General features: G+C 55.6%; 6 protein-coding genes and 1 long non-coding RNA gene across 14 annotated transcripts in view; 3 read left to right on the top strand and 4 right to left on the bottom strand.

The window, feature by feature from the left end:
* The window catches only part of LOC146421500 (C-type lectin domain family 2 member B-like), a 149,470-nt gene extending 137,043 nt beyond the window's left edge, over positions 1-12,427 (top strand). The window contains exon 7 of the mRNA XM_085047387.1: positions 11,952-12,427. The gene's annotated coding sequence lies outside the window, so the exon portion shown is untranslated. The remainder of the gene's footprint in view (positions 1-11,951) is intronic.
* LOC146421503 (uncharacterized) overlaps positions 1-12,427 on the top strand; it is a 121,748-nt gene extending 109,321 nt beyond the window's left edge. The window contains exons 5-6 of the mRNA XM_085047348.1: positions 11,409-11,509; positions 11,602-12,427. Coding sequence (XP_084903474.1) covers positions 11,409-11,509; positions 11,602-11,716 — 216 coding nt within the window. The 3' untranslated portion in view covers positions 11,717-12,427. The remainder of the gene's footprint in view (positions 1-11,408; positions 11,510-11,601) is intronic.
* The window catches only part of LOC146421510 (early activation antigen CD69-like), a 102,247-nt gene that overhangs the window by 3,957 nt on the left and 70,683 nt on the right, over positions 1-27,607 (bottom strand). The gene's annotated exons all lie outside the window — the stretch shown is intronic.
* On the bottom strand, positions 7,624-9,254 carry LOC146421511 (uncharacterized). The gene is made up of 2 exons (XR_014848693.1): positions 8,606-9,254; positions 7,624-7,759 (listed from the first exon to the last, which is right to left on the bottom strand). It is a non-coding gene; the product is annotated as an uncharacterized LOC146421511 (long non-coding RNA).
* The window catches only part of LOC146421512 (C-type lectin domain family 2 member B-like), a 186,571-nt gene continuing 168,192 nt past the window's right edge, over positions 9,229-27,607 (top strand). The window contains exon 1 of the mRNA XM_085047352.1: positions 9,229-9,322. The gene's annotated coding sequence lies outside the window, so the exon portion shown is untranslated. The remainder of the gene's footprint in view (positions 9,323-27,607) is intronic.
* Positions 14,084-17,187, bottom strand: LOC146421513 (killer cell lectin-like receptor subfamily B member 1B allele B). Its single transcript, XM_085047386.1, has 6 exons — positions 16,990-17,187; positions 16,179-16,274; positions 15,493-15,573; positions 14,817-14,971; positions 14,393-14,508; positions 14,084-14,305 (listed from the first exon to the last, which is right to left on the bottom strand). The coding sequence occupies exons 1-6, from the start codon at positions 17,072-17,074 to the stop codon at positions 14,182-14,184; spliced, it is 657 nt and encodes a 218-aa protein (XP_084903512.1). The 5' UTR covers positions 17,075-17,187; the 3' UTR covers positions 14,084-14,181.
* The window catches only part of LOC146421514 (WD repeat-containing protein 46-like), an 18,676-nt gene continuing 17,662 nt past the window's right edge, over positions 26,594-27,607 (bottom strand). The window contains exon 9 of the mRNA XM_085047128.1: positions 26,594-26,760. Coding sequence (XP_084903254.1) covers positions 26,594-26,760 — 167 coding nt within the window. The remainder of the gene's footprint in view (positions 26,761-27,607) is intronic.

A 27,607-nucleotide genomic window follows, 5' to 3' on the forward strand; every position in this document is an offset into this window, starting at 1 on the left:
GAGATCAATTCTCATGAAGGGGAAATTCAGTGGAAAGCACTGAGTCTAATACGAGTCTAGTCCTGAGTGTAAATATGTCTCCTTCAATTCTCATGGTCAGGAAGGAACTACAGATCTAAACCTACTGCACAATCAATACAGATTGCAGTAACAGCCAGTGTGGGGAAAGAGAGATTTCACAAAAATCAGAAAGAGCAGAACCTTCAGGAATGGAACTAAAACTAAAACAGGCACAGGTATTGAAAAATCCTCAAAAACTAGAAAGGTGAGAAGGTTTCTCACCTGTCACTGACAGGTTTTTAGGGTGTTTGTTCCTGGTGGAATGAGAAGCTCATTAAAATCCCCCAATTTCCTAGTCCCAAATCTAATGGCAAAGATGATCAATTAGCACAGGAGTTAATAGCAATTAATAAAATGTGGGAGCTAATCCATCCACACTCCTAACCACACTGGGAGAGAATTTGGGAGGATTCCCTGTAGAGGTTTAAAGGACACATTTCCTGCACATCTCTGGCCATTCCAGCCAGGAGCTTTGCACATTGGAGTGGAAAATCAACAGCCAGGCCTCAGTTAGCAGGAGGATTTCAAATCAGCCCCACAATTTTTGGGACTTTATTGGCAAAGGAACTAGAGGAAAATAAGAGCTTAAATCCCCAAGAGGTTCTGATGATGTCCTGAGAGACATTGAAAAACAGGGCTGAGACCCAAATCTTGGATTAGTAAACTTTTTAGCAATAAATGGTCACAGGGAACCAAGAGAAAAGCCCAAATGTGAAAATGAGAGTTCTGGGGTTGGAAATTCTCCGGATCAAAGGAAACTCAGCAGAGCCATAAACTGTGAGGGAATTTCATATCTGCCTTGGCATGGTCAGGGCATGGATCAGGAATTGATGATTTTGGTATTGACTTTTGAAATGACTCATAAGATTTTATTGTTTTGGCTGATCATACTCAGGCTGTGCTCCAAACACTTAAGCAAGAACTGATAAGTCTGGCTCTGGGCCACGAAGTTTTGAGACATCTTTTAAATTATTCACTTCTGAGAGCCAAAATCATTCCCAAGAGAAATTCCAATTGCCAGGTACCCAGGGAGGAGTTACTGCCAATTATTCTGAGCAGCTCAATGATGTGAGTCAAGGATGGCCCAGCTGTGATGAGGAGTCACAGCCATAGAGCTGCTGCTTCAGGATCCCAAAATTCCCTCTGGGGCAGAGCCTGAGCTCTGTGGGACACACGTGGGACAGAAGGGTTTGGGACACAAGAGGAGCCACTGACTGAGCTCAGTCCTGTTGTACAGTGGGACAGGAAATTACCCTCAAAATTCAACATCCTGCTGTGCTTCTGACTCCAAAATCAGAAACACTCCAGGTGCTGAGTGACTAGGAACAACTGGAGAAGTTTATTTCAGACCAACTAGATTTAAAATCCAAGCCTGACAGAGAACCCAGATTGGAAATGGCACACAAAGAAATAACTTCTTTTTTTTTTCTTGCAACAGAAAATGCATCGCAGGATTTGCATTCCCCACCCTGAAGGAGGTGATTTAATCTAAGGCTCTGCCGTGAGTTGTTTCAGCACAGAAGGAAGAAATGGTTGCTCTGACATGGAAATTGGAACTGAGGGAAGGAAAAATAAATATTTGGGAAGATTCTAAGTGTGGTGTTTTGCACAGTGATATCTGGACAGGGAGAAGATTGTTATCAGCACAAAGTGATGATATAAATATTAAACTTGCTGGACTGTAAATGTTAAACTTGCTGGAAGCACCACGAAGCAGATAAAGTTGTAATTCTGTGCTGCAGAAAAGGAAAATGCGCTGAGGGCAAAATAAGGAAATTGCTAAGCTGACAAGGCAGATAAGGAGGCTGAAGAGAAAAGCAAACCACATTGTGGTTTCACCACAAGAGATTTCTCTGCCAGGCATTCAACCTGACCATGGAAGAAGAGATTGTCAGTGAACTGAAGCGTTAAATTCTAGATTTCCCCCCAGGGGATGGACAGCCACCTCTGCTGGAGAAGTGACAGTTCTTGAGGGGATTGTCAGAGAAAGAGTGAGCAGAGAGCAACAATCCACTCATTGGAGAGCAGAGGAATTGTTAAAACACTTAAAAATACAGGAATTAACTCCGAATGATCCAAATTGTACCTTCAAAGACTCAGAAGTGTGGCACATACAGAAGAAATAACCCAAATACTGTGAATAAATATTGAGGCTCTCAAATCTGGAAATTCCCCCGAGGTTTTCGGTAAATTGACTTCACAGAACCTCCATGTTTTGAGAGCTATAATTGTCTTTTAATTAGTGCAATTTCCAGGTGGTCTGAAGTGTTTCCCTGCAAAAGAAGTAGTGAAAATATTGTTAAATCAATTAATTCCCCACTTTGGAACTCCTCCAGGAATGTCCTCAGCCAGAGGGTTCCATTTCATAGCAAGAACAGTGGGACAATCAGCAAGGCTTTGGGAATTCTGTGGGATTTACCCACTCCACATTGGCCACAAGGTACCAGAAAGGGAAAAATCTATTCTATTTTTAATTTACAACTCAGCAAAATCTGTCAGCAATCCTCACTGGCTTGGGGACAAGAGATTTCAATTCTTTGTTGGAAATAAAGATCCAACCCAGGATCAGAGGGAATTGGATACACTGTAATTGCAATATCTGTCTGTTCTGGGTGTGTCATCATCCCACGGCAGAGTCCCTGTGACACTTTGGGCTGGGACTGCTCCAAAAAGACACAGAATCACAAAAAATGGGGAGATTTGATCAAGAACAGACAATAGGAATTTTCAGTTCTCCTAACGGTGCTGGATGGAGTGTAAAGATTAGTTAGCAGTAAAGACAAAAGTGTATGAAGGTGTGCTTACAGGATGATGAACATAGATGGAACCAGGGCAGGAACCCATAAATAGAGCTACAGTGAGGGTTTTGGCCAAGTTACGAAATGAGAAGCAATTCTGAGGAAAGCTGAGCTGTAACATCACTGAGTGCAACCACCAGAAACCCTTCTAGATAACCCGCCAGGACCACAAAAGGACTCTGAGGAGGAGGTGGATGGACAGAAATGAGTACGAGGAAAGGTTTATGAATTAGCCAGGAAGCGTTTCGCAATAAATATGTGTTTCCGGGGTGGAACACACAGCCCGTGGTAAAGTTTCACCCACAGACCAGAGTAAAGAAGAGAGTGATTTCTTCAGAGCACTGGTAAGGAAAGAACAGCTGCTGCTTCCCGCGGCAGCACAGTCTCAGACACAACGGATGTGGCAGAGGCACCCTGAAGGCAGTGCAGGATGGCAGCCTGTGGCTCCCAGGGGTTCATTAGGCTCCAGGGAACGCGGCCAGGGGAGAGCAGGAGGGGCAGGAAGTGGGGATGCTGAGCTACAAGGGACCAGAGGCCACGAATGCAGGAGCCTCAAAGGGAAGGGAAAAGGGTAGGATAGTGATTCACCCCAATCGAGCCTGGAGACACTTCAGAGACCGAGTCAGAGCAGTGGGTATTTGCTTTATTCGGTGCACCGGGTGTGTGGGAATTGTTTGCACCCAACACACACCTCAGTACCCCAAAGGCACAGTGTTATAGGTAAAATTCATGAATATTCATCACGTTCCCCAGGACAGGAGTGGCTATACAAATTACTCCTCATAAGTCATTAATATTATTAGCGATTTCTTGTGCTCAATGGCAAAAGGATTCCTTTTGCCCCCTTTTATCTTGACAAGATTAAGGGAATCCACAAGGCCAGAACTGTTGTCAGCCCTCAGCCCTGGACGGCGCCGTGCTGGTGGAAGGGGCAAAAGCTTGAAGAAACAAGGATGGTTGAAAATAGATTTGGGTTTTCTATTTGACCACTTGTCTTGGAGTGATGTTATGATAATCCTTTATCCCCTGTCGTTGGCTTATATGCTCAAGAAAAAAATGTAGTCCTGTCGCTTCAACTACATTTCGCCGCAGAGAGAAACGCAGGTTGTTTTGAAAACTTCCCCAAGCCTCGCTGCGGGGGGAGGATTCTTTCTTGGCTCGGCAGAAACGTCACGCAGTGAGCTCTGTTCCGGTTCTTTTTTTTTTTTTTTTTTCCCCTCCGTTTGGACCCCTTCTCTTCGATCTGCTTTGCTACCCGGAGACCCAGGAGGGCCAGAGGACAGCAGAGCTCTCCAGGGAGCTCCACCCGGCCCCGGGGGGGGCGAGGAGGAGAGGGACTGCGTCTGAGGAAAAGGACTTTTTAATCAGGTTGAATAACTGCCTTTCACCTTGGTTTTCCCCTTCCCCTGTGCCTTGCAGGGCACTCTATGTGGTTTTGTTAAATAAATAGTTTTTTCTTCACTTCCACCTAAGAGGTTCTGCTGTGGGTGGGGGAGGGGGTGTCAGGGCCCTTCGCTCTCGGAGGAGAGAGAGTTTTATCATTAATCCAGGACACCACTCCTTTCTCATTAGCTCCGAGGAGCCAGCCGGGGAAAGCCAGAGGGGAGAAGGTAAGGAGGGGAAAAGGAGTTCCAGCCAGTAGGTCTACAGCAGAGGAAGATTTAAACCCAGAGAACCAATAACACCACTGAGCTAGGGAGAGATTTCCAGAACATAAACCATATACAGCTCGTGCTAATATGCATATCCTGAGTACTGCCAGCACACTGCAACAGCTTTCAAACGCTTCCAAGGAGCAGCATTGCTAGAAAGGTCATTTCCTGGCTGATTTTGGTGTCATGGTCACAGAGAGGAATCCTTGTCCTGCTCCAGCCTGGGGTCCCTCCAGGGAACACAACCCCTCAGGAACAGGCTGCTCCAGCAGGGATCCCCCACAAGTCCCACCAGCAGCCACTTCCATGGCTCTGCAGGAGCTTCCCATGGCTCAGGGTCTCTCTCAGGTATCTCTGCTCCAGCCGGGGCTGCAGGGAGCTCTCTGCTCCATCCTGGCCTCACCCACAGCCATTCTCTGTCCTCCTGCCTGGCCGGAGGAATTCTGTGACCTTTCTGACATTTTGGGGAAGGACCAGGGAGCTTCACACCCCTCAGACCCTCCTTACCCTGAGCAGAGGTTTTTCAGAGGTGAGGAGATTCGGATCCAATGGGAGACTGAATATCAGGAGTTTGCTCAACTTTGAACCATTGAACACGGACCCAATGCTTGTCTATGGATTTTTACTATGTAAAATAAATATTCAAATATTTTAAAAATCCATGTGTCATGGAATGGTTCTCTCTGCACTGCAGGGCTGTGTGTGGATGAGATGATTTCTGTGGTACATCCTGACCAGAACAACATCCTGCTCAGATAACAAAGTAATGCCTTGAGTCTCTAACATTAAAATCTTGTTGGATAATTTTTCTTTCTCCCCAGATTCAGTGACAGATCCACAGTCCTTTCCCAGCAATTTTGTTTCAGCAGTGAGGGTGGTCAGCAAAACTTGGAATGTTCCCTTCCACTTAGCCTGGAAAAGGTTCCTGTCCCACCACTTGATGCAGACCCAGTTTCCAGGCTGAAATGGGTGAGCAGAGTGTCCAATCCTATTGCTTTGGGCTGCACCACGAATCTCTGGAGCTTCTGCAAAGTGGAGCTTAAAGCTGTTCAGTATTTCTGTGAATTAATTTGACTTTTCATGTGAATTTCCCCTGGGATGTGTGGAACCTGATATGGTTTGCCATATAAGATTTCATGGGGAATTATATTGTCTCTCCACCTTGGTTGTATGTGGACTCTCAGTAAGGCTGCAGGCAAAGCCTGAACCCATTAAACAGACGTTTCTTGACAGAATTTACCAAAATCTGATTTTACCAATCTGGTAGATTTTACCAACCCTCAGTAAGGCTGTAGGCGAAGCCTGAACCCTTGAAATAGATGTTTCTTGGCAGATTTTACCAAAATCTGATTTTACCAATCTGGTAGATTTTACCAACCCTCAGTAAGGTTGTAGGCAAAGCCTGAACCCATGAAATAGATGTTTCTTGGCAGATCTTTCCAATCTGGGCCTTGAGGGTTCCATTCATATGTTCAACTTTGCCACTTGCTTGGGGCCTGTATGGTGTGTGCAGGTCCCAAGTAAGTCCCAGAATCTTGCCAACTTCCCCAGTCACAGTTGCAGCAAAATGTGATCTCTTATCTGATGACATTCCCAAAGAACCCCAAACCTTGGAATTATATGGTTGAGCAAGGCTTTCACCATTTCCTTTGCTGCATTGGTGTGACGGGGATAAGCTTCAGGCCAACCACTGACAGAATCCAGCAATATCAGTACATATTTATATTACTCACTGTGGCAGGACGTTCCCCCTCCTCTTCTCTCTCTCCCTGATCAGAGAGGAGATGGATGGCTCAATTAGGTTAACAGCCTAAATCAGGGCTACCTGGTGGTGCCATCTGAATGTCTGCAAAGACACTACCCTGTGGAATGTAGAGAGAATGTGAGAAATTTTCAGTGACCACAAAGCCACACTTTCTTATCCTATAAAAAGCTCACAAAATCTCAGAAAAGGTAGAAGATTTTCCACATGGACACTGAGCAGGAAGAAGACTTCTCCCCAGAGTCTGGACGCAGCTCTGTGGTAACTTCTTTCAGGATTGAGGGAGGATTCTAATGTATCCCATCTCCAAAACTGGATTTTGGTAAGATCATTGGTTTCCTAAATTGTATTATTCCAGATAACTTATAAGTATTTTTCTTAACTTGCATTTCAGCTGTTTTTATAGTTCAAGCAAGCATTTACCCCATAATTGCATTTTAGCTATTACAGCTTTGCAATTATGCATTCATTGTGTGTGTATGTATGTCAATCTGTTCTGTGTTTGTATGTTTGTATGTATTTTCTGTGTCTAATAAATGGTATTTTTAGACTAATCGGCCAAATATCAAAGAACCAAAGACCGAGTCTTGGGGAGCTAGCTACCCTAGTCTGTTGCCAGAAGCCTGGCAAACTGCAGACACTCATAAGGCTTCTGTCTCCCATGCAAGACACTCATTATGTAACATTTCAGCAAAATCTGTCCAGTCATCTCCCCGGAGATGATCTGCCTTTGTCACTCTAACACTACTCTCTTGCTCTTGCCAGGGTTGTTCTTGGAACAGGCTTCACACCTGCTTGTTATAAATTGCACAGTATGAGTCAGGCCCTCTCTCTGTTACCACTTTCTTCAGGTGTTTCAAAAGTTTTTCTGTTTCTCAGTGGGTACTTTCATGTACTTTCACATACCCTGTGTGTTATTTCTCGAAGGAGCTGGGGTGGGACTACAACCTGACCCATCAGTGTAACAGCCCAACCACCCTCCTTAATTTCAGCCTTAGGAAATTTAATTAATTTGTGGTCCCTCTGATCATAGTTTAGAGTAAACCCTGTCAGATCTACTTCTTTCTGTGGTACTATTGCAGGAATGCCTCTTTCTGCTATTCCTCTAGCTAATAGCCTTTTTCTGCTATTCCTCCTCCTATTTCATCAGCAAAGAGATTTCCCACTTCAGGGGCTGTCTTTCCCTTCCAATGACTTCTGCAATGCAGGACAGCTGCTTCTGGAGGCTTCCAGATGCTCTGCAGGAGTGCAAGGGTTTGTTTTGCATGCTTAATGCCATTACCTTGAGCAGTCAGCAGGCCACGTTCCTTCCAAAAAGCTCTGTGGGCATGAACAACACTGGAGGCATATCTGGAATCAGTCCATATGTTTATTTTCTTTCCCTCGCTCAGTTCTAGAGCTCTGGTCAGTGCCATCAGTTCCCAGTCTGGCTTCCCCAGAGCCAAATCCTTCAGGTCTGGTCTGCTGGAATAGGTTTCCTGTATTGTCTGCATGCAGTCATCAAGCAATGTGGATGACAAAAACATTGCAGGGTTTACAACAGATGTTGTTTTTAGAGTGACATCGTCCTGTTCCAACAATACAGCCTAGTATTTAGGCATTCTGCTAGGGGATAACCAGTGTCCCCCCTTTTGCTCCAGCACAGAGATGACAGTGTGGGGTGCAATACACGACAATGTGCTGCCCAAGGGTGAATTCATGAGACTCCTGTATTAGGATGACAGTTGCTGCCACAGTTTTCAGACACTCAGGCCACCCTTGGCTAACATTGTCTAGCTGTTTTGAAAAACAGGCCACAGCTCTTTGCTGCTCCCCAAGGTGCTGTGCCAGTACCCCTGGAAAAAGTCCAAAAGGTTTAGTTAAGTCTGGCAGCCCCACAGCTGGGGCTGACTCCAATGCTGTGCTAGTACCTCTAGAGCCACATTCTGCTGCTCATATGGAAAAAGTCCAAAGGGCTTGGTTAGATCTGGCTGCCCCAGAGCTGGGGCAGGCACTAGGGAATGTTTTAGCTGTTTGACTGCAGCCCTTGCACTCTCAGTCCATATAATGGTTCCTTTTCCAGCTGCTTTAAGGGCTCCATACAGAGGTGTTACCACTAGTCCATAGCTCACGACACAGAGTTGGCACCAGCCTGCCGTTCCGAGGAAGGCTGCCACCTCTCTCACGGTGTCAGGCTGTGGAAAGCCACACGTGGATTCTTGCTGTTCTTTGCTGAGCTGTCGATGGCCACGGAAAATTTCCAGCCCCAAGTAAACCACTATTTCCTTGGCAACCTGTGCCGTTTCTCTAGAGCTACCATACCCACCTGATCCCAGATAGTTTAAAAGACTTACAGTGAGTTGGATGAGTCATATCACGTTTTGACCGAAATCAGGGTGCGAACAACATATTGAAGATCTTCTCCCCCTGGGTCTTGTTTCATTCTCCGGCCCCATTCCCGGTAGCGGTGCGGACGGCAGGACATATTCCCAGCCGCTCGGGCGTTGCCGGTGGCCATGCAGTCAGCAGGACCTGTTCCCAGCCGTTCGGCCCATTGCCGGTACCATCTCGGGGAACGGGGCCGTAGGTCGTAAGCCAGGTCCCGCCATGGCCCCGGAGCCGGGAAACACCGGAGGAGAGGATGGCAGGGAGGGCGGGAGCGGGAGCCAAAGTCATATCTGACTTTACCGGAGTCCCCGCATGCCCCGCAGGGTTAGCGGGCGCTCAGTGGCGTTCCCCTCCTCCTTTACCGGCGCCGCCGAAGCTCCTCCTTCCCCCGCTGGCAGCCGCCCCCGAGGGGGGATGCGGGGCGGCCGGGACGGTGGCGGGGGACCCGAAACAACTGCCGACTCAATTCTCGACCCAGGAGTTTCCCTCAATTGCGCGCTGAATCACCGCGCGGCCGGTGAGACCCAACTTTCGCCAAACGCCTACCGTGCTCGTAGTAAATAAACCTCCAGCCGCTCTGCTGGCATTCGCGGGATCGGCAGCGCAGAGTGCGGATCCACTGCGCGGATCAGCTGTGCGGCCCGGGAGCGGCAGCGGAGCTCGGAGAGGCTGTCCCAGCGCAGGTGGGAGCCGCGCTGCCTTGTGCCGGGGCTCGGGGCTCGCTGCGGGCGGATGGAGGGGATGCAGGGGGCGGCAGGGGGGCTGTGGCGGCTTCCTTCTCCCGTCTCCCTCCCTCCCTCCCTCCCTGGCTGTGAAGCCGTGTTGCCGCTGGCCTGAGGCCGCTGAGGGAGCGGCTGCCCGCGGTCTCCTTGCCGCTGCTGCCGGAGCAGCGCTGGCTCGTCCCGCTTGCTGTGGGTCGCACAGAGGTGGCTGTCCCGTTCCCGGGACTGTTCCCGGCCATGCGGCACCGGGCTGGGCGCCCCTGGTGCAGCGGGACATGTCCGTGCCCGGGGCTGGGTGGGATGGAAGGAACCCGAGTGCCTCCCCCAAGGGAGCAAGGGCGCGCGAGGAGAGGCGATTGAGACGACCGGATCCTGCCACCTGCTGGCCGCCCGCTCGCGCTCGCCATCACATTACGCTTTCCTGGCAGGCTCCGCGTCCAGTATCCGAAGGGGAAATAAAGGGCGCTGCTTCCGCTCGCTGTCCCTGAGCTGCAACCCTCAGCGCAGGGCATGCAGGGGACAATGCTGAGCCCCTCAGGGCTGCTGGTTCTTTTCTTGCCCCCCGGCAGGCTGAGCCCGATCCGCAGCTGCCCTGTTCCCGCACTCGGCAGCTCCCGGGCGCTGTCCCTAACTGTCCCTGCCTGTCCCTAACTGTCCCTGCCTGTCCCTAACTGTCCCTGCCTGTCCCAGCCCGGAGCTGCACAGCCAGAGGGGTTGGGGCTGCAGGGCCGAGCTGGGCCCGGAGCTCTCTGACACTGTGTTTGTGTCCCCAGGTGCTGCCAGGGAGCAGAGACAGGGCAGGGCTGAGCTGGTAGCGCCTTCCAGAGCCAGCACCAGCCGGGACCTCTCATCATGTATAATGCCACTGTTGAGATTCCCGAGGATGCCCTGGGTGCTCAGAATGGATCAGCAACCAGAGGGACAGGATTGCCTCAGCTGCCAGACCCTGCTGGGCACAGGCAGGGAGAAGCTGCTTCTCTCTTGGGGCAGAGTGAATCCCAGCCCAGGAATGGCATTGGAGAGAAGTGCCAGGATGGATCAGCAATGGGAGTTACACACAGAAAGAGCCTCAGAAGATATCTGGGTGAGTGCAGGGCCAGCGCTGTGGCCTCTAGGGAGGGGACAATGGGCAGTGTGAGCAATCCAGGAGCACAGGGCTGGCAGGGTGTGGCTGTGTCCAGGGCTCTGCAAGAGGCCTGGTGCTCTGCTGGACTGACAGCCCTGGCCCTGGGCAGTTCTGCTGCCCTGGCTGTCCCCACACCTGTGTCCCTTGTCCCTGTTCGTGCTGCCAGCTCAGTGAGTGGCACACGGGCTGAGGGTCCCTGCTGTGCTCCCCGGGCGTTGGGTGGGGATGTGAGGGCTGGGCCTGCTCAGGACAGCTCCATGCTCACAGCCTATGCCTCTTTCCAGCTCCTGCTGAGTGGATCAGATCCCATCCCGTGCTCACCCTGGCTGTGCTGACTCTGCTCCTGCTCCTGGCTGTGGCTCTGGCGGTGTCCTTGGCTGCTGTGTCAGGTAAGGAGGAGCAGCAGCCTCAGCCCAACCCCTCGGGGCACTGCGGGCTCACTGCTCCCTCACGGCCGGGATCGTCCCTCAGCCCCGCTCTGACCAATCAGCGCGCGGGAGAACGAGGAGTGATGGCTGATTCAGCCAATCGCTGGGATGGGGGAATTTGAGCGGGAAAACCAGCCAATGGGAGCTCGGGCTGCTCCGTGAGGGGAGAATGCTCAGACCTTCTGTTCGCTCTGCAGGGAGAATGCACAGAGACACTCCGGTTACTCCGGTTACATCTGACCCTCCATGGCTGCTGGCCTGTCCCCATGACTGGGTTGAGTACCGAGGGATCTGCTACTTCCTCTCGAGGGATCGTCTCACCTGGGACCAGGCTCAGACTCAATGCTCCCTGCACAGGGCCTCCCTGGCTGTGCTCAGTGACTGGGAAATGGTGAGTGAGGGGTTTGGGGGGCAGTGGGATGTCTGAGGGGAGCCTGGGGAGCTCCTGGGCCAGGGCTGCAGCTCCCATTATCTGCTCCTCTCTCCTTGCCAGGAGTTCCTGTTCCATTTCAGCAAGAATGACGATTACTGGCTCGGGCTGCACAGACAGGACCAGCGGCTGCAGTGGGTGGATGGCAGCAACTTCAGCTCCTCGTGAGTGCTGGGGGCACAGGCAGGGCCTGGGGGGCACAGGGGCACAAGGTGTCCCCCTGAGGTTCCAGCCCTGTCTCTGCTTTTTCCTGCAGGGTCAAGCTCCAGGGCAATGCCGACTGTGTGCACCTGGCTGAGAATTATCTCAGGAGACAGCCCTGCTCAAGTGAGATGCTGTATATCTGCAGCAGACCCAAAACTCAGCTGTGACAGAGGATAGAGGAACAATCTTCTCCATGCTGAGCAGTCAAAGGATCATTTCTTCCTCCCTAGCAAAGGGAGTTCCTTCCTCAGCCACAGTGTCTGCCTTGCACTGATGCTCAGAGTCATCTCAGTGTTTGTTCTCCTGATCACCTCAGTGCCTCTGCTCAGGGTCACCCCAGGTTGTGATCTTATGATCACCTCAGTGCCTTATCTGCAGGAGATGAACCTGCAGGGGGAGGAGATGATGAGGAAGCTGATCTGTGGCTGCTTTGCCTGGGGCTGGGGGTTTGTTTCTCCTTCTGCAACCATTCCAGAACTCCTCCTGTTTCTCTTACCCTCCATTTTTCTACAGTGATCTTTTCTATATATATGGATATAATGGTGATTTCTAACACGTTCTCCTGACACTATATTTCTACACTAATCTTGCACATTTACATTGATCTACTGCTTTGCTTACAGACTATAAAGAGGTGCTTCATATAAGTGTGACCTTCCTTAGTGTGAAGTACTAATAATGCCAAGGTGTGGATTTAACCCCACCTGGGCCATTTCCTTAAGGGCTTGAATCAATCCTTGGAGGTCCCTTCCAACTCAGAGCATTCTTTGAGATGTCACTGTGTCACCTCCATCAGTATTTATGGTGCCAATGCTGCTGTTGTTCTTATTTACTGTATTATTTTATTACTTTTTAAATAAATGCTAATCAAGTCCAAAGTGTCCCCCATGTCCCCTCAGCACCTGCAGCCCTGTCCCTTGCCCTGCTGCCCCTGCCCCGGGGGCTTCAGCCGAGCCAGAGCCTCTTCCCAGTGCTCCCAGTGCTCCCAGTCTGCCCGTGCAGCCTCCAGCAGCCAGCGAGGCCTTCAGCTGGGCCAGCAGAGAGGAGCTGCTAGAGCTCCCAAATCAGTTGGGTTCCGTTTGTCCTTCCCAGCCTGGGGAACAACGATTTTGGGAGTTTTCTGCCCAAACCCTGTCCGTTCCTCCGCTCAGCCCAAGGGGTTTGGGGAGATTTTGGCTTTTTGGGGGAAATGAAAGCCATGTGGGGACAAGGTGGGATTGTCCCTCAGAGCCGCTCTGGCCAATCAGTGCGCGAGGATGAGGAGTGGCGGGAGATTCGGCCAATCAAAAGGCGCAGTGGGGTTTGGGCGGGAACATCAGCCAATGGGTGCGAAGGGCGGGCTTTGGGCGGGTTCTATAAAATGGTCTGTGAGGGGCTCGAAGCTCCGCGGAGCCTCAAAGTCAGACTCGGGATTGCCCTGGAACGTCCCGGGCTGGGCAGGAGGGCGAGAAACCGCTGTGGTGCGTCCGGGATGGAGCAGAGACCTCCCTGCAGCCCCGGCAGGAGCCCAGGCCGGAGCAGAGATAGCTGAGAGACCCCGAGCCCGTGGGAAGCCCCTCAGAGCCATGGCAGTTGCTCCCGGCGGGACTCCCGGGGTGTTCCTGAGGGACTGTGTGCGATGCCTCACAGGATTCCATCATTCCATTGTGCAATTCCACCCCTTGGCGGAGGCGCTGGGCATTCCCACCTGAATTTGAGCTAATTTAACCCGGTTTGGGGACTTGGGGACATCGGCAGCGCTGGATGGAGGCAGAGGCGCGGGGAGCCTCGGGGAGCGGCGGCGGGCGAGGCCTTTGGAGACACGCTGAGGGGTTTGTGCTGCCCCGGGGCCAGGGAGGAGACGGGCGGGGTGGGAACGACAGGAAAGATAAAAAATAGAATAAACGGTAAGCAAAAGAGCAGCCCTAAGGTGCGTGTCCGCTCCCCCCTTGTCACTGAAGGAGCCGCAGCGAGGGACGGGCGAGCTGCGAGTGCAAGAAGAGGTAATGAATAAAATAAATAATCTAAAAGCTGCACTCGGCCGCCCCGTGTCCCTGAAGGAGCCGCACAACCCGCGGAGCTCACAAACCCCAGGAAATCTCTCCCAGGCACTAAAAACCCTTTCCAGGAAGGTTTTATGCCGTGACTCTCCCGGCGAGCAGCGACAGGTCGGCCGCCGGGCGGGGATTGCAGCGGCGGGGGAAGTGCTGGAGGGGAATTTGGGGAGATCAGAGCTTGGGGCTCTGCCGGAGCAGATCGGAGCGATCAGAGTTCACCAGCACTGCCTGCGGGTTCTGTCAGCTGTTATGGGGAGGAGGATCAGCGTTTGCAGCTCTTTAACTTCAGGAGAGCACAGTTCTCGTTTGACTCTCCCGGGGCACTCAGACCTTTCCAACCCCTCACTGACCCCAGCAGGGTCAATGTCCTCCCATTTCCCTCCCAGGCTCTCTGGGACTTTTCTCCTGGAGAAAAACCTCACAGCAGCAGAAAAGCCCACAGCAGCTCTGGACCACGCTGATGGCAACAGCCGAGGAATCCCAAATGTGATGGCAATGTGCTGTTGGAGTAAATGTTGTACTTTTAGCCCAGTAAAATAACAGTAAATGTACTGTTCCAGCCCAGCTCCCACATCCCCCCTGAGCATCTCTCCAGCTCAGAGTTTGGTGGCTTCTCTCTGGCAGATCCACTGCAATTGCAGGTTGCAGTTCTGAGGGATGATTCTGCTGCCCCTCAACTCCCCACATTCTCCGTGTTTCTCCTCGAGGTCAAGCTGGAAGCTGCAGGGACAGGAGGGAGCCTGGGTCACCCCTGGGGTCCCTCAGGGGACATTGGGGTGTTTGTGTCCCCTGACCCCCAGTGCTCACCGGTTTCTGTCCAGACTGGAGCCATTCACCCACGTCCAGCCCATCCCAGCCTCAGGCACCCAGAGCCCAGTCCAGAAGCTGCGTTTGAATTTCTTCAGGGATTCACTGAGGAATTCCTGGGGGAAGGACAGACGGTGACCCTGAAGGCCATGGATTGTCACCCCAAAATGGGCTCTGTGCTCAGCCCAGGACTGAGACCCACTGTGTCCCTCAGAGGCACCCGGGGGTGACACAGGGAGGGGCTGATCCTAGGATTTGGGGAACCTCCTCACCCTTCCCGGGGTAACTCCAGCCCCCCAGTCCTTCCCACATTCCCAACCCAGCATTCCCTCACCAGCTGATCCCCATCCCAGGATTTTGGGAACCTCCACCCCCAGCAGCAGCCCCTTGTCCTTCCCCCATTCCCAACCCAGCATTCCCTCACCAGCTCCTCCTGATCCTGCAGCACCAGCAGCGTTGCCCCCCGACTCTTGCACTCCTCCCAGCTCTTGTTCCAAGGGTTCTGTTCAGTGGAATTCCAGTAGCACTTGGTCTTTTCCAGCGTCCAGCCTGGGGGGCAAATCCTGCATCCCTGAGCTCCTGGAAAACGGGATCAGAGCTGGTCAGGTCACCAAGTCCTCACCTCACCCCTGGCACACCCTGAGAGGTGTCAGTGTCTCATTGCTGTTTGTTTCATTTGTTTCATTCCCGTTTGTTTAGTTTGTTTTGTTTCATTTCCCTTTGTTTTATTTGTTTCATTCCCATCTGTTTCATTCCCGTTTGTTCCATCATTTTCTCCATTCCTGCTTCTTCCATCATTTTCTCCATTCCTGCTTGTTCCATCATTTTCTCCATTCCCGTTTGTTCCATCATTTTCTCCATTCCCGTTTGTTCCATCATTTTCTCCATTCCCATTTCTTCCATCATTTTCTCCATTCCTGCTTGTTCCATTATTTTCTCCATTCCCATTTGTTCTAATTTCTCCATTCCCGTTTGTTCCATCATTTTCTCCATTCCCATTCTCTCCCCAGCACACCCTAAGCTGCTCCTGGGGCTCCAATCCGGTTCTGCCAGGAGATTTTGGGGAAGCTTGAGGAGCAGAGAAGCCTCGGGGTTGTTACCTGGCGGCTGGGAGGGGCAGAGGAATTCCCGCAGCTCAGAGAGGACATTTTCCAGGCTTCCCTTGGTGTCCCGGTGGAGAACTGCAGGGGAAGGGAGAGGGAAAGGAAAGGAGGAAGGAGAGGAAGGCAGGAAGGAAGGAAGTTTAGCAAGAACAGCACCTTGCCAGCCCCAAACTGTGCAGCCCTGAGCTCCCCCTGCTCACAGCTGTCCCCACCCACGGTGGCTTCGTGCCGGTGGCAGGATGTGGCCCCTCGAGGTGTCACCGCGGCTCTGGTGCCACCTCAGAGAGCCGCAGAGCCTCTGTCCCCCTCAAGGCTCTGCGGCCAGGCTGAGGAGCTGCTCAGCACCCCCTGCCCCACACGGGCACAGCTGGCAGCCCTGGGTTTGGGGGGTTTCCCCCAGCCCTGCCCCTCTGGGGGTCTCCCCGACATCCAGCAGCCATCGGGGTCTCCCTGCCGCCTGCCCGGGGGGGTTTGGGGGTGCTGGGGGTGACAACAGCCATGTCCCACCAGCCGGGCACGGGGCTGCTGGAATGGTGGCTCTGGGTGAGCCCGAGTTCAGCCCGGGGCTGTCCGACCCACCCGAGACATTTTCCCCATGGCCACACAACCCCCCGGGTCACCTCCCCGCTGTCAGGCTGTCCCCGTGTCCCCCCGTGTCCCCCCTGTCCCCTCCCCACACTCACACGAGCAGCCCAGAGCCACCACGGCCACTCCCAGCAGGACATTCCCGGTCCAGCCAGCCCCGAGCGCCACGCGGTGCCACCGAGGACAGCCTGGAGCTGCAGGGGACAGAGGGGACAGCAGATCGCACGGTGTCACCCCACAGATTTGGGTTGTTTTGTCCCCAAGAGCAGCTCAGAGCCCGGCAGCCCCCAGGGTTCAAACCTCGATGGGTTTTCCCTGCAGAATTACTCGCAGCAGGAATTAAATCTTTTAATTAATGGTTGGATTTTGTGATCTTCGAGGTCTTTCCCAACCCAAACGGTTCTGATTCTCCTGCTGGTTTTTCTCCACAGGGAAACCCAAACTGGAGTCAGCAGGAAAAAGCACAAGGAGCAGATGAAGGAAACAAAGCAGGAACCCCCAGAAGCTCAGGGAAGATGGACAAGGAGCATCAGGAGCTGGATGAGGATTTCCAAAAGCATCAGCAGCCCTTCAGCATGGCAGGGCTGCAGAACTGGGGCAGATTTGGGGCTTTTGTTCCAATCAGTGACCCCCAGGAAGAACCAAACCCTGGAACAGCGATTGGTGTGGAGTTCAGTTAGCCCAGCTCAGCCTCTCCACGCAGAGATGAAGCTCAGACAGGAGCCTGGGGGAGTCAGGGCTTAGAAATCATCCCACAAACCCAGCTTTGAGCCCAAGAGGAGGAGGATGAGGAGGAGGTAAAGTGATCCCTGAGCTCCAAAGCCATTCCACCCCAACAGCAGCCCCAGCATGCCCCAGTTCCTGTCCCCCACCCACCTGGGGGTCCCCAGAGGGGCTGAACCCCTTTACCTGCACCCTGCAGGGCTGAGGATCTCCCTGCAGCCCCCCGCTTGCTCCGTTGGTCCAACGCCATGTAGCCTTCTTCATCCTCCATGTCCCTGCAGAGCTTGGGGACAGCCTGGGGACAGCCTGGGGACACTGCACTGGTGGCTCAGAGGAGGGGACAGGAAGCCAAAGCATCTCTGACCGCTGCACTGGAGCTTCCTGCCCTCGTCACAGCCCTGACAGCCCGGGGAGGGGCGGGATTTTGTCTCCAGGGGAAAGGAAATGGGGATTTGGGGTTTGTCCCCATGGGGAAAAGGAAATTTGGGATTTGGGGTTTGTCCCCCCGGGGAAAAGGACAGGGAGTCGTGGCAGGAGGTGCTGCCATAAAAAAGCTCTCCTGGCTGCCCTAAAATGGTGAAAATAGGAGAGCAGGAGGTTGGCCCTGATCTCTGAGAGGTGAGAGTTGGTAAAATGTCATTGAAGGAGAAATGAAACATTGGAGAATTGATCAATGAAATGCTAGAGGTATCTGAATATAGACACAAAGTGCTTTGTGGAGCCACCAGCTTTGCTTTCCCAGCCCTGAGGGTGGTGGTGCTGACTCAGCGCCTGGGGCCTCACTTCTGCTACCCGCTAATTAGGAGCAATTTGTCAGGTTAATTAATGGTTAATTAATCCCTGTTTTGCCATCCTTGAGCCACTTTGCTCCTCTGCCAGGCTCAATCCAGCTCAGCGCCTGCAGAGCTGCCCTGGGCTGGGTGAGCTCCGTGCATCGCTTTGGTTTCCCCAAAAAGCCAAAATCTCCCCAAACCCCTTGGGCTGAGCGGAGGAACGCACAGCGTTTGGGCAGAAAACTCCCGAATCGTTGTTCCCCAGGCTGGGAAGGACAAACGGAACCCAACTGATCTGGGAGCTCCAGCAGCTCCTCTCTGCCGGCCCAGCTGAAGGCCTCGCTGGCTGCTGGAGGCTGCACGGGCAGACTGGGAGCACTGGGAGCACTGGGAAGAGGCTCTGGCTCGGCTGAAGCCCCCGGGGCAGGGGCAGCAGGGCAAGGGACAGGGCTGCAGGTGCTGAGGGGACACGAGGGACAGCGGGGAGGACGAACAAGGATTTATTGCCAAAGAAATAAAGTAATGAAGGAGACAAAGCTGCACCATCCGCTCCGCAGTTGGGTCACGCCCTGGGAAATGACGTCACTCTCCCCGGGGCGGTGCCGGGGCAGCAGCAGGAGCCAGCAGATCAGAGCCGCGGCGCCATTTTGGTTCGGCTCTGGGCAGGATGGCAACTCGGACGGAGGCAGCTTTGGGAGCGGGAGAGATGTGGGGATTCCTGGTAAGTTTTGGGGTTTGTCTGTGGAGAACTGCGGGTTTTTTGGCGCCGCGGAGGGGTCTGGGGGGGGCTATGGGGACATTGCCGACATATCCGAGATACCCCACCTCAACCTCCTGAAAATGCGTTTTGTTCCCAAAATTCCACTTCACCCCTCAAAAACCCACTTTTGTCTCGCAGAAACCTTCCACTCCCAAACCATTTTATTCCTCAAAATCCCATTCCATCCCCTGAAATGCTACTCTTTTTCCCAAAAATACTCCATTTTAATTCCTCAAGTCCCTTTTATTCCCTCTTTGGGTCTGAAATTAACAATTCCACAGAGCATTTAAGCTGATTTATACCTGGATTTAAGCTGATTTACACCTGGATTTAACCTGATTTACACTTGAATTTAACAATTCAAGAGGAGTATTTGCAGCATTTACTCAGATTCATATGTGAATTACCAATTCCCCAGAGCAGTAACAGCTAACAGCATTTTACCTGATTATTATTTGAATTTAACCTGATTTATGCCTGAATGTGGCTATTCAAGAGGAGTCACAGCTAACAGCATTTAACCTGATTTACATTTGAATTCAACCTCGTTTATACCTGAATTTAACAATTCAAGAGCAGTAACACCTAACGGCATTTAACCTGATTTGTGCCTGAATGTAACCTGATTTATGCCTGAATTTAGCAATTCGAGAGGAGTAACGCCTAGGGGCATTTAATCAGATTCCATACGTGAATTACCAGTTCCACAGAGCAGTAACAGCAAACTGCATTTACCCTGATTCACACTGGAATTGTAAAGTTGAGAAGAGAAATCCAACCCCATTCCGCCCCTTTCCGCCCTTCCCCCGATCCGGACCCGTTCGCCGCTGCTGCCGGCTGTGACTGCTCGGGGTGCGGGTGGAATGTGCGGCCGGGAAGGGGCGGAGCAGAGGCGGGGAGCGGCTGAGCAGGGGGAGGGGCGGAGCAGAGCTCGGGGAGGTGGCATCGGGCTGAGCTCGGAGAGGTGCGTTTGCACTGAGCTCCGAGAGGTGGCATCGGGCTGAGCTCGGAGAGGTGGCATTGCGCCAAGCTCCGGGAAGCGCGATCGCGCTGAGCTCCGAGAGGTGGCATCGAGCTGAGCTTGGAGAGGTGCGTTTGGATTTTCATCGGAGAGCTGGCATCGGGCTGAGCTCGGGGAGGTGGCATTGTGCCAAGTTCGGGGAGGCGGCATAGCGCTGAGCTCAGAGAGGTGCGTTTGGACTGAGCTCAGGGAGCTGGCGTAAGGCTGAGCTCGATGAGGTGGCATCGGCGTGAGCTCGGGGAAGTGCGATCGCGCTGAGCTCAGAGAGGTGCGTTTGGACTGAGCTCGGGGAGCTGGTATCGGGTTGTGCTCCGAGAGGTGGCATTGCGCCAAACTCCAGGAAGTGCGATCACGCTGAGCTCCGAGAGGTGGCATCACGCTGAGCTTGGAGAGGTGGCATCGGGCTGAGCTCGGAGAGGTGGCATTGCGCCAAACTCGGGGAGGTACGATCAGGCTGAGCTCAGGGAGTTGCGATTGGGCTGAGCTCGGGGAGGTGGCACCGTACACAAACTCGGGGAGGTGGCATCGAGCTGAGCTCCGAGAGGTGGCATCGGGCTGAGCTCGGAGAGGTGCGTTTGCACTGAGCTCCGAGAGGTGGCATCGGGCTGAGCTCAGAGAGGTGGCATTGCGCCAAACTCCGGGAAGTGCGATCATGCTGAGCTCCGAGAGGTGGCATCGCGCTGAGCTCGGCGAGGTGGCATCGGGCTGAGCTCGGGGAGGTGGCATGGCGCCAAACTCCGGGAAGTGCGATCACGCTGAGCTCCGAGAGGTGGCATCGCGCTGAGCTCGGCGAGGTGGCATCGCGCTGAGCTCGGCGAGGTGGCATCGGGCTGAGCTCGGGGAGGTGGCATGGCGCCAAACTCGGGGAAGTACACTCACGCTGAGCACTGAGAGGTGACGTCGCGCTGAGCTCGGGGAGGTGTGATCGCACTGAGCTCCGGAAGTTGCGTTTGGACTGAGATCGGAGAGGCGCGATCGGTCTGAGCTCGGGGAGCTGGCATCGAGCTGAGCTTGGAGAGGTGCGTTTAGATTTTCATTGGAGAGTTGGCATCGGGTTGGCATCGGAGAGCTGGCTTAGGGCTGAGCTCAGGGAGGTGGCATCGTGCCAAGCTCGGGGAGGAGGCATAGCGCTGAGCTTAGAGAGGTGCGTTTGCACTGAGCTCCGAGAGGTGGCATCGGGCTGAGATCGGAGAGGTGGCATCGGGCTGAACTTGGAGAGCTGGCATCGCACCCAACTCCGGGAAGTGTGATTGGGCTGAGCTCGGGGAGATGGCATCGTGCCAAACTCGGGTAGGCGGCATGGGGCTGAGCTCGGAGAGGTGCGTTTGGACTGAGCTCAGAGAGGTGGCATTGGGTTGTGCTCCGAGAGGTGGCATTGCGCCACACTCCGGGAAGTGCGATCACGCTGAGCTCCGAGAGGTGGCATTGCGCTGAGCTCGATGAGGCGGCATCACGCCCAACTCGGGGAGGTGTCTTCGGCCTGAGCTCGGGGAGGTGGCATGGCGCCAAACTCGGGTAGGCGGCATCGCGCTGGGCTCAGAGAGGTGCGTTTGGACTCAGCTTGGGGAGCTGGCATTGGGCTGAGCTCGGGGAGTTGTGTTTGGACTGAGATCAGGGAGGTGCGATCAGACCGAGCTTGTGGAACGGCGATCGGGCTGAGCTCGGGGAGGTGGCATCGTGCCAAACTCGGGGAGGTACAATCAGGCTGAGATTGGGGAGGTGCTATCAGTCTGAGCTCAGGGAAGTGACATCACGCTGAGCTCAGGGAGGTGGCATCGGGCTGAGATCGAAGAGGTGGCATCGGGCTGAGATCGGAGAGGTGGCATCGCGCCAAACTCGGGGAGGTACGATCAGGCTGAGCTCAGGGAGCTGCGATTGGGCTGAGCTCGGGGAGGTGGCATTGCGCCAATCTCTGGGAAGTGCGATTGGGCTGAGCTCCGAGAGGTGGCGTCGTGCTGAGCTCGGGGAGGTGTGATCGCACTGAGCTCCGGAAGTTGCGTTTGGACTGGGATCGGGGAGGTGCGATCGGTCTGAGCTCTGGGAGCTGGCATCGAGCTGAGCTTGGAGAGGTGCGTTTAGATTTTCATCGGAGAGCTGGCATTGGGTTGTGCTCGGAGAGCTGGCTTAGGGCTGAGCTCAGGGAGCTGCGATTGGGCTGTGCTCGGGGAGGTGGCATCGGGCTGAGATCGGAGAGGTGGCATTGGGCTGAACTTGGAGAGCTGGCATCGCACTCAACTCCGGGAAGTGTGATTGGGCTGAGCTCGGGGAGATGGCTTCGTGCCAAACTCGGGTAGGCGGCATCGGGCTGAGCTCGGAGAGGTGCGTTTGGACTGAGCTCAGAGAGGTGGCATCGGGTTGTGCTCCGAGAGGTGGCATTGCGCCAAACTCCGGGAAGTGCGATCACGCTGAGCTCCGAGAGGTGGCATCGGGCTGAGCTGGGAGAGGTGGCATTGCGCCAAACTCCGGGAAGCGCGATTGCGCTGAGCTCCGAGAGGTGGCATCGCGCTGAGCTCGATGAGGCGGCATCACGCCCAACTCGGGGAGGTGTCTTCGGCCTGAGCTCGGGGAGGTGGCATGGCGCCAAACTCGGGTAGGCGGCATCGCGCTGAGCTCAGAGAGGTGCGTTTGGACTCAGCTTGGGGAGCTGGCATTGGGCTGAGCTCGGGGAGCTGCGATCGGGCTGAGCTCGGGGAGTTGTGTTTGGACTGAGATCAGGGAGGTGCGATCAGACTGAGCTTGTGGAACGGCGATCGGGCTGAGCTCGGGGAGGTGGCATCGCGCCAAACTTGGGGAGGTTCAATCAGGCTGAGCTTGGGGAGGTGCAATCGGTCTGAGCTCAGGGAAGTGACATCACGCTGAGCTCATGGAGGTGGCATCGGGCTGAGATCGAAGAGGTGGCATCGGGCTGAGATCGGAGAGGTGGCATCGGGCTGAGATCGGAGAGGTGGCATCGCGCCAAACTCGGGGAGGTACGATCAGGCTGAGCTCAGGGAGCTGCGATTGGGCTGAGCTCGGGGAGGTGGCATTGCGCCAATCTCCGGGAAGTGCGATTGGGCTGAGCTCCGAGAGGTGGCGTCGTGCTGAACGCGGGGAGGTGTGATCGCACTGAGCTCCGGAAGTTGCGTTTGGACTGGGATCGGGGAGGTGCGATCGGTCTGAGCTCTGGGAGCTGGCATCGAGCTGAGCTTGGAGAGGTGCGTTTAGATTTTCATCGGAGAGCTGGCATCGGGTTGTGCTCGGAGAGCTGGCATTGGGCTGAGCTCAGGGAGCTGCGATTGGGCTGTGCTCGGGGAGGTGGCATCGCGCCAAATTCGGGGAGGCGGCATAGTGCTGAGGTCGGAGAGGTGCGTTTGCACTGAGCTCCGAGAGGTGGCATCGGGCTGAGCTCGGGGAGGTGGCATCGCGCCAAACTCGGGGAGGTACAATCTGGCTGAGCTCGGGGAGGTGCAGTCGGTCTGCGCTCAGGGAAGTGACATCACGCTGAGCTTGGGGAGGTGGCATCGGGCTGAGATCGAAGAGGTGGCATTGCGCCAAACTCGGGGAGGTACGATCAGGGTAAGCTCGGAGAGATGCAATCAGTCTGAGGTCGGGGAAGTGACATCACACTGAGCTCGGGGAGGTGGCATCGGACTGAGCTCGGGGAGGTGGCATCGGGCTGAGCTCGGGAAGGTGGCATGGCGCCAGACTCGGGGAAGTACACTCACGCTGAGCACTGAGAGGTGACGTCGCGCTGAGCTCGGGGAGGTGTGATCGCACTGAGCTCCGGAAGTTGCGTTTGGACTGAGATCGGGGAGGTGCGATCGGTCTGAGCTTGGGGAGCTGGCATCGAGCTGAGCTTGGAGAGGTGCGTTTAGATTTTCATCGGAGAGCTGGCATCGGGTTGTGCTCAGAGAGCTGGCATTGGGCTGAGCTCAGGGAGGTGGCATCGTGCCAAGCTCGGGGAGGAGGCATAGCGCTGAGCTTGGAGAGGTGCGTTTGGACTGAGCTCCGAGAGGTGGCATCGGGCTGAGATCGGAGAGGTGGCATCGGGCTGAGATCGGAGAGGTGGCATCGGGCTGAGATCGGAGAGGTGGCATTGGGCTGAACTTGGAGAGCTGGCATCGCACCCAACTCCGGGAAGTGTGATTGGGCTGAGCTCGGGGAGATGGCATCGTGCCAAACTCGGGTAGGCGGCATCGGGCTGAGCTCGGAGAGGTGCGTTTGGACTGAGCTCCGAGAGGTGGCATCGGGCTGAGCTCGGAGAGGTGGCATTGCGCCAAACTCTGGGAAGCGCGATTGCGCTGAGCTCCGAGAGGTGGCATCGTGCTGAGCTCGATGAGGCGGCATCACGCCCAACTCGGGGAGGTGTCTTCGGCCTGAGCTCGGGGAGGTGGCATGGCGCCAAACTCGGGTAGGCGGCATCGCGCTGGGCTCAGAGAGGTGCGTTTGGACTCAGCTTGGGGAGCTGGCATTGGGCTGAGCTCGGGGAGTTGCGTTTGGACTGAGATCGGGGAGGTGCGATCAGACTGAGCTTGTGGAACGGCGATCGGGCTGAGCTCGGGGAGGTGGCATCGTGCCAAACTCGGGGAGGTACAATCCGGCTGAGCTTGGGGAGGTGCAATCGGTCTGAGCTCAGGGAAGTGACATCACGCTGAGCTCGGGGAGGTGGCATCGGGCTGAGATCGGAGAGGTGGCATCGCGCCAAACTCGGGGAGGTACGATCAGGCTGAGCTCAGGGAGCTGCGATTGGGCTGAGCTCGGGGAGGTGGCATTGCGCCAATCTCTGGGAAGTGCGATTGGGCTGAGCTCCGAGAGGTGGCGTCGTGCTGAACACGGGGAGGTGTGATCGCACTGAGCTCCGGAAGTTGCGTTTGGACTGGGATCGGAGAGGCGCGATCGGTCTGAGCTCTGGGAGCTGGCATCGAGCTGAGCTTGGAGAGGTGCGTTTAGATTTTCATCGGAGAGCTGGCATCGGGTTGTGCTCAGAGAGCTGGCATTGGGCTGAGCTCAGGGAGCTGCGATTGGGCTGTGCTCGGGGAGGTGGCATCGCGCCAAATTCGGGGAGGCGGCATCGCGCTGAGCTCAGAGAGGTGCGTTTGCACTGAGCTCCGAGAGGTGGCACCGGGCTGAGCTCAGGGAGGTGGCATTGCGCCCAACTCAGGTAGGTGTCGTCGTGCTGAGCTTGGAGAGGTGCGTTTGGACTGAGCTCGGGGAGCTGGCATCGGGTTGTGCTCGGAGAGGTGGCATTGCGCCAGACTCCGGGAAGTGCGATCACACTGAGCTCCGAGAGGTGGCATCACGCTGAGCTTGGGGAGGTGGCATCGGGCTGAGATCGAAGAGGTGGCATCGCGCCAAATTCGGGGAGGTACGATCAGGGTAAGCTCGGAGAGATGCAATCAGTCTGAGGTCGGGGATGTGACATCACACTGAGCTCGGGGAGGTGGCATCGGACTGAGCTCGGGGAGGTGGCATCGGGCTGAGCTCGGGAAGGTGGCATGGCGCCAAACTCGGGGAAGTACAATCACGCTGAGCACTGAGAGGTGACGTCGCGCTGAGCTCGGGGAGGTGTGATCGGGCTGAGCTCCGGAAGTTGCGTTTGGACTGAGATCGGGGAGGTGCGATCGGTCTGAGCTCTGGGAGCTGGCATCGAGCTGAGCTTGGAGAGGTGCGTTTAGATTTTCATCGGAGAGCTGGCATTGGGTTGTGCTCAGAGAGCTGGCTTCGGGCTGAGCTCAGGGAGGTGGCATCGTGCCAAGCTCGGGGAGGAGGCATAGCGCTGAGCTTGGAGAGGTGCGTTTGCACTGAGATCGGAGAGGTGGCATCGGGCTGAGATCGGAGAGGTGGCATCGGGCTGAGATCAGAGAGGTGGCATCGCGCTGAACTCGGAGAGGTGGCATTGTGCCCAACTTCGGGAAGTGTGATTGGGCTGAGCTCGGCGAGGTGGCATCGCACCAAACTCTGGTAAGCAGCATCGGGCTGAGCTCGGAGAGGTGCGTTTGTACTGAGCTCGCAGAGCTGGTATCGGGTTGTGCTCCGAGAGGTGGCATTGCGCCAAACTCTGAGAAGCGCGATCGCGCTGAGCTCCGAGAGGTGACATCGGCCTGAGCTCGGGGAGGTGGCATCGGCATGAGCTCTGGGACGTGAGATCGCGCTGAGCTCGGAGAGGTGCGTTTGGACAGAGCTCAGGGAGCTGGTATCGGGTTGTCGTAGGAGAGGTGGCATTGCGCCAAACTCCGGGAAGTGCGATCACGCTGAGCTCCGAGAGGTGGCATCGAGCTGAGCTTGGGGAGGTGGCATCGGGCTGAGATTGAAGAGGTGGCATCGCGCCAAACTCGGGGAGGTACGATCAGGATGAGCTCGGGGAGGTGCAGTCGGTCTGAGGTCGGGGAAGTGACATCACGCTGAGGTCGGGGAGGTGGCATCAGGCTGAGCTCGGGAAGGTGGCATGGTGCCAAACTCCGGGAGGTACAATCAGGCTGAGCTCTGAGGGGTGACGTCGCGCTGAGCTCGGGGAGGTGTGATCGCACTGAGCTCCGGAAGTTGCGTTTGGACTGAGATCGGGGAGGCGTGATCGGTCTGAGCTCGGGGAGCTGGCATCGAGCTGAGCTTGGAGAGGTGCGTTTAGATTTTCATTGGAGAGTTGGCATTGGGTTGTGCTCAGAGAGCTGGCTTAGGGCTGAGCTCAGGGAGGTGGCATCGTGCCAAGCTCGGGGAGGAGGCATCGCGCTGAGCTTGGAGAGGTGCGTTTGGACTGAGCTCCGAGAGGTGGCATCGGGCTGAGATCGGAGAGGTGGCATCGGGCTGAGCTCGATGAGGCGGCATCACGCCCAACTCGGGGAGGTGTCTTCGGCCTGAGCTCAGGGATGTGGCATGGCGCCAAACTCGGGTAGGCGGCATCGCGCTGAGCTCAGAGAGGTGCGTTTGGACTCAGGTTGGGGAGCTGGCATCGGGTTGTCGTCGGAGAGGTGGCATTGCGCCAAACTCCGGGAAGTGCGATCACGCTGAGCTCCGAGAGGTGGCATCGAGCTGAGCTTGGGGAGGTGGCATCGGGCTGAGATTGAAGAGGTGGCATCGCGCCAAACTCGGGGAGGTACGATCAGGCTGAGCTTGGGGAGGTGCAATCCGTCTGAGCTCAGGGAAGTGACATCACGCTGAGCTCGGGGAGGTGGCATCGGACTGAGCTCGGGGAGGTGGCATCGGGCTGAGCTCGGGAAGGTGGCATCGGGCTGAGCTCGGAGAGGTGGCATTGCACCCAACTCAGAGAGGTGGCACCGTGCCAAACTCGGGGTGGCGGCATCGGGTGAACTCGGAGAGGTGGCATTGCGCCAAACTCCGGGAAGTACGATTGGGCTGAGCTCGGAGAGCTGGTGTCACGCTGAGCTCGGGAGGTGGCTTCGAGCTGAGCTTGGAGAGGTGCGTTTGGACTGAGCTCGGGGAGGTGGCATCGGGCTTAGCTCTGGGAGAAGGCATTGCGCTGAGCTCGGGGAGGCGGCGGAGCTCGGAGAGGCTGTCCCAGCGCAGGTGGGAGCCGCGCTGCCTTGTGCCGGGGCTCGGGGCTCGCTGCGGGCGGATGGAGGGGATGCAGGGGGCGGCAGGGGGGCTGTGGCGGCTTCCTTCTCCCGTCTCCCTCCCTCCCTCCCTCCCTGGCTGTGGTGCCGTGTTACCGCTGGCCTGAGGCCGCTGAGGGAGCGGCTGCCCGCGGTCTCCTTGCCGCCGCTGCCGGAGCAGGAGGCGGTGCCGGAGCAGCGCTGACTCGTCCCGCTCGCTGTGGGTCGCACAGAACAGAAGAGCGCAGAACAGAACAGCACATCACAGTGCCATTCCCGGGACTGTTCCCGGCCATGCGGCACTGGTGTGGGCACCCCTGGTGCACCGGGAGATGATGCAAAGGGCTGGCAGGGGATGGAAGGAACTTGAGTGTTTCTGCCAAGCCAAGCACTCTGGAGGAGAAAGAGCAGCTTGGGGCATTCTGCAGATCCCCGTCCCATTGTCTCGTTCACACATTCCCTGCCAGGCTCTGCCTCTTGTCTCAACCATGTACCGACCTGGCGCTGCAGCGCTCGCTGTCCCTGAGCTGCAACCCTCAGCACAGGGCATGCAGGGGACAATGCTGAGCCCCTCAGGGCTGCTGGTTCTTTTCTTGCCCCCCGGCAGGCTGAGCCCGATCCGCAGCTGCCCTGTTCCCGCACTCGGCAGCTCCCGGGCACTGTCCCTAACTGTCCCTGCCTGTCCCTAACTGTCCCTGCCTGTCCCAGCCCGGAGCTGCACAAC

The sequence above is a fragment of the Lichenostomus cassidix genome, unplaced genomic scaffold (genome assembly GCF_008360975.1).
Source record: "Lichenostomus cassidix isolate B80296 unplaced genomic scaffold, HeHo_3.0 HiC_scaffold_33, whole genome shotgun sequence".
NCBI lineage: Eukaryota > Metazoa > Chordata > Aves > Passeriformes > Meliphagidae > Lichenostomus > Lichenostomus cassidix.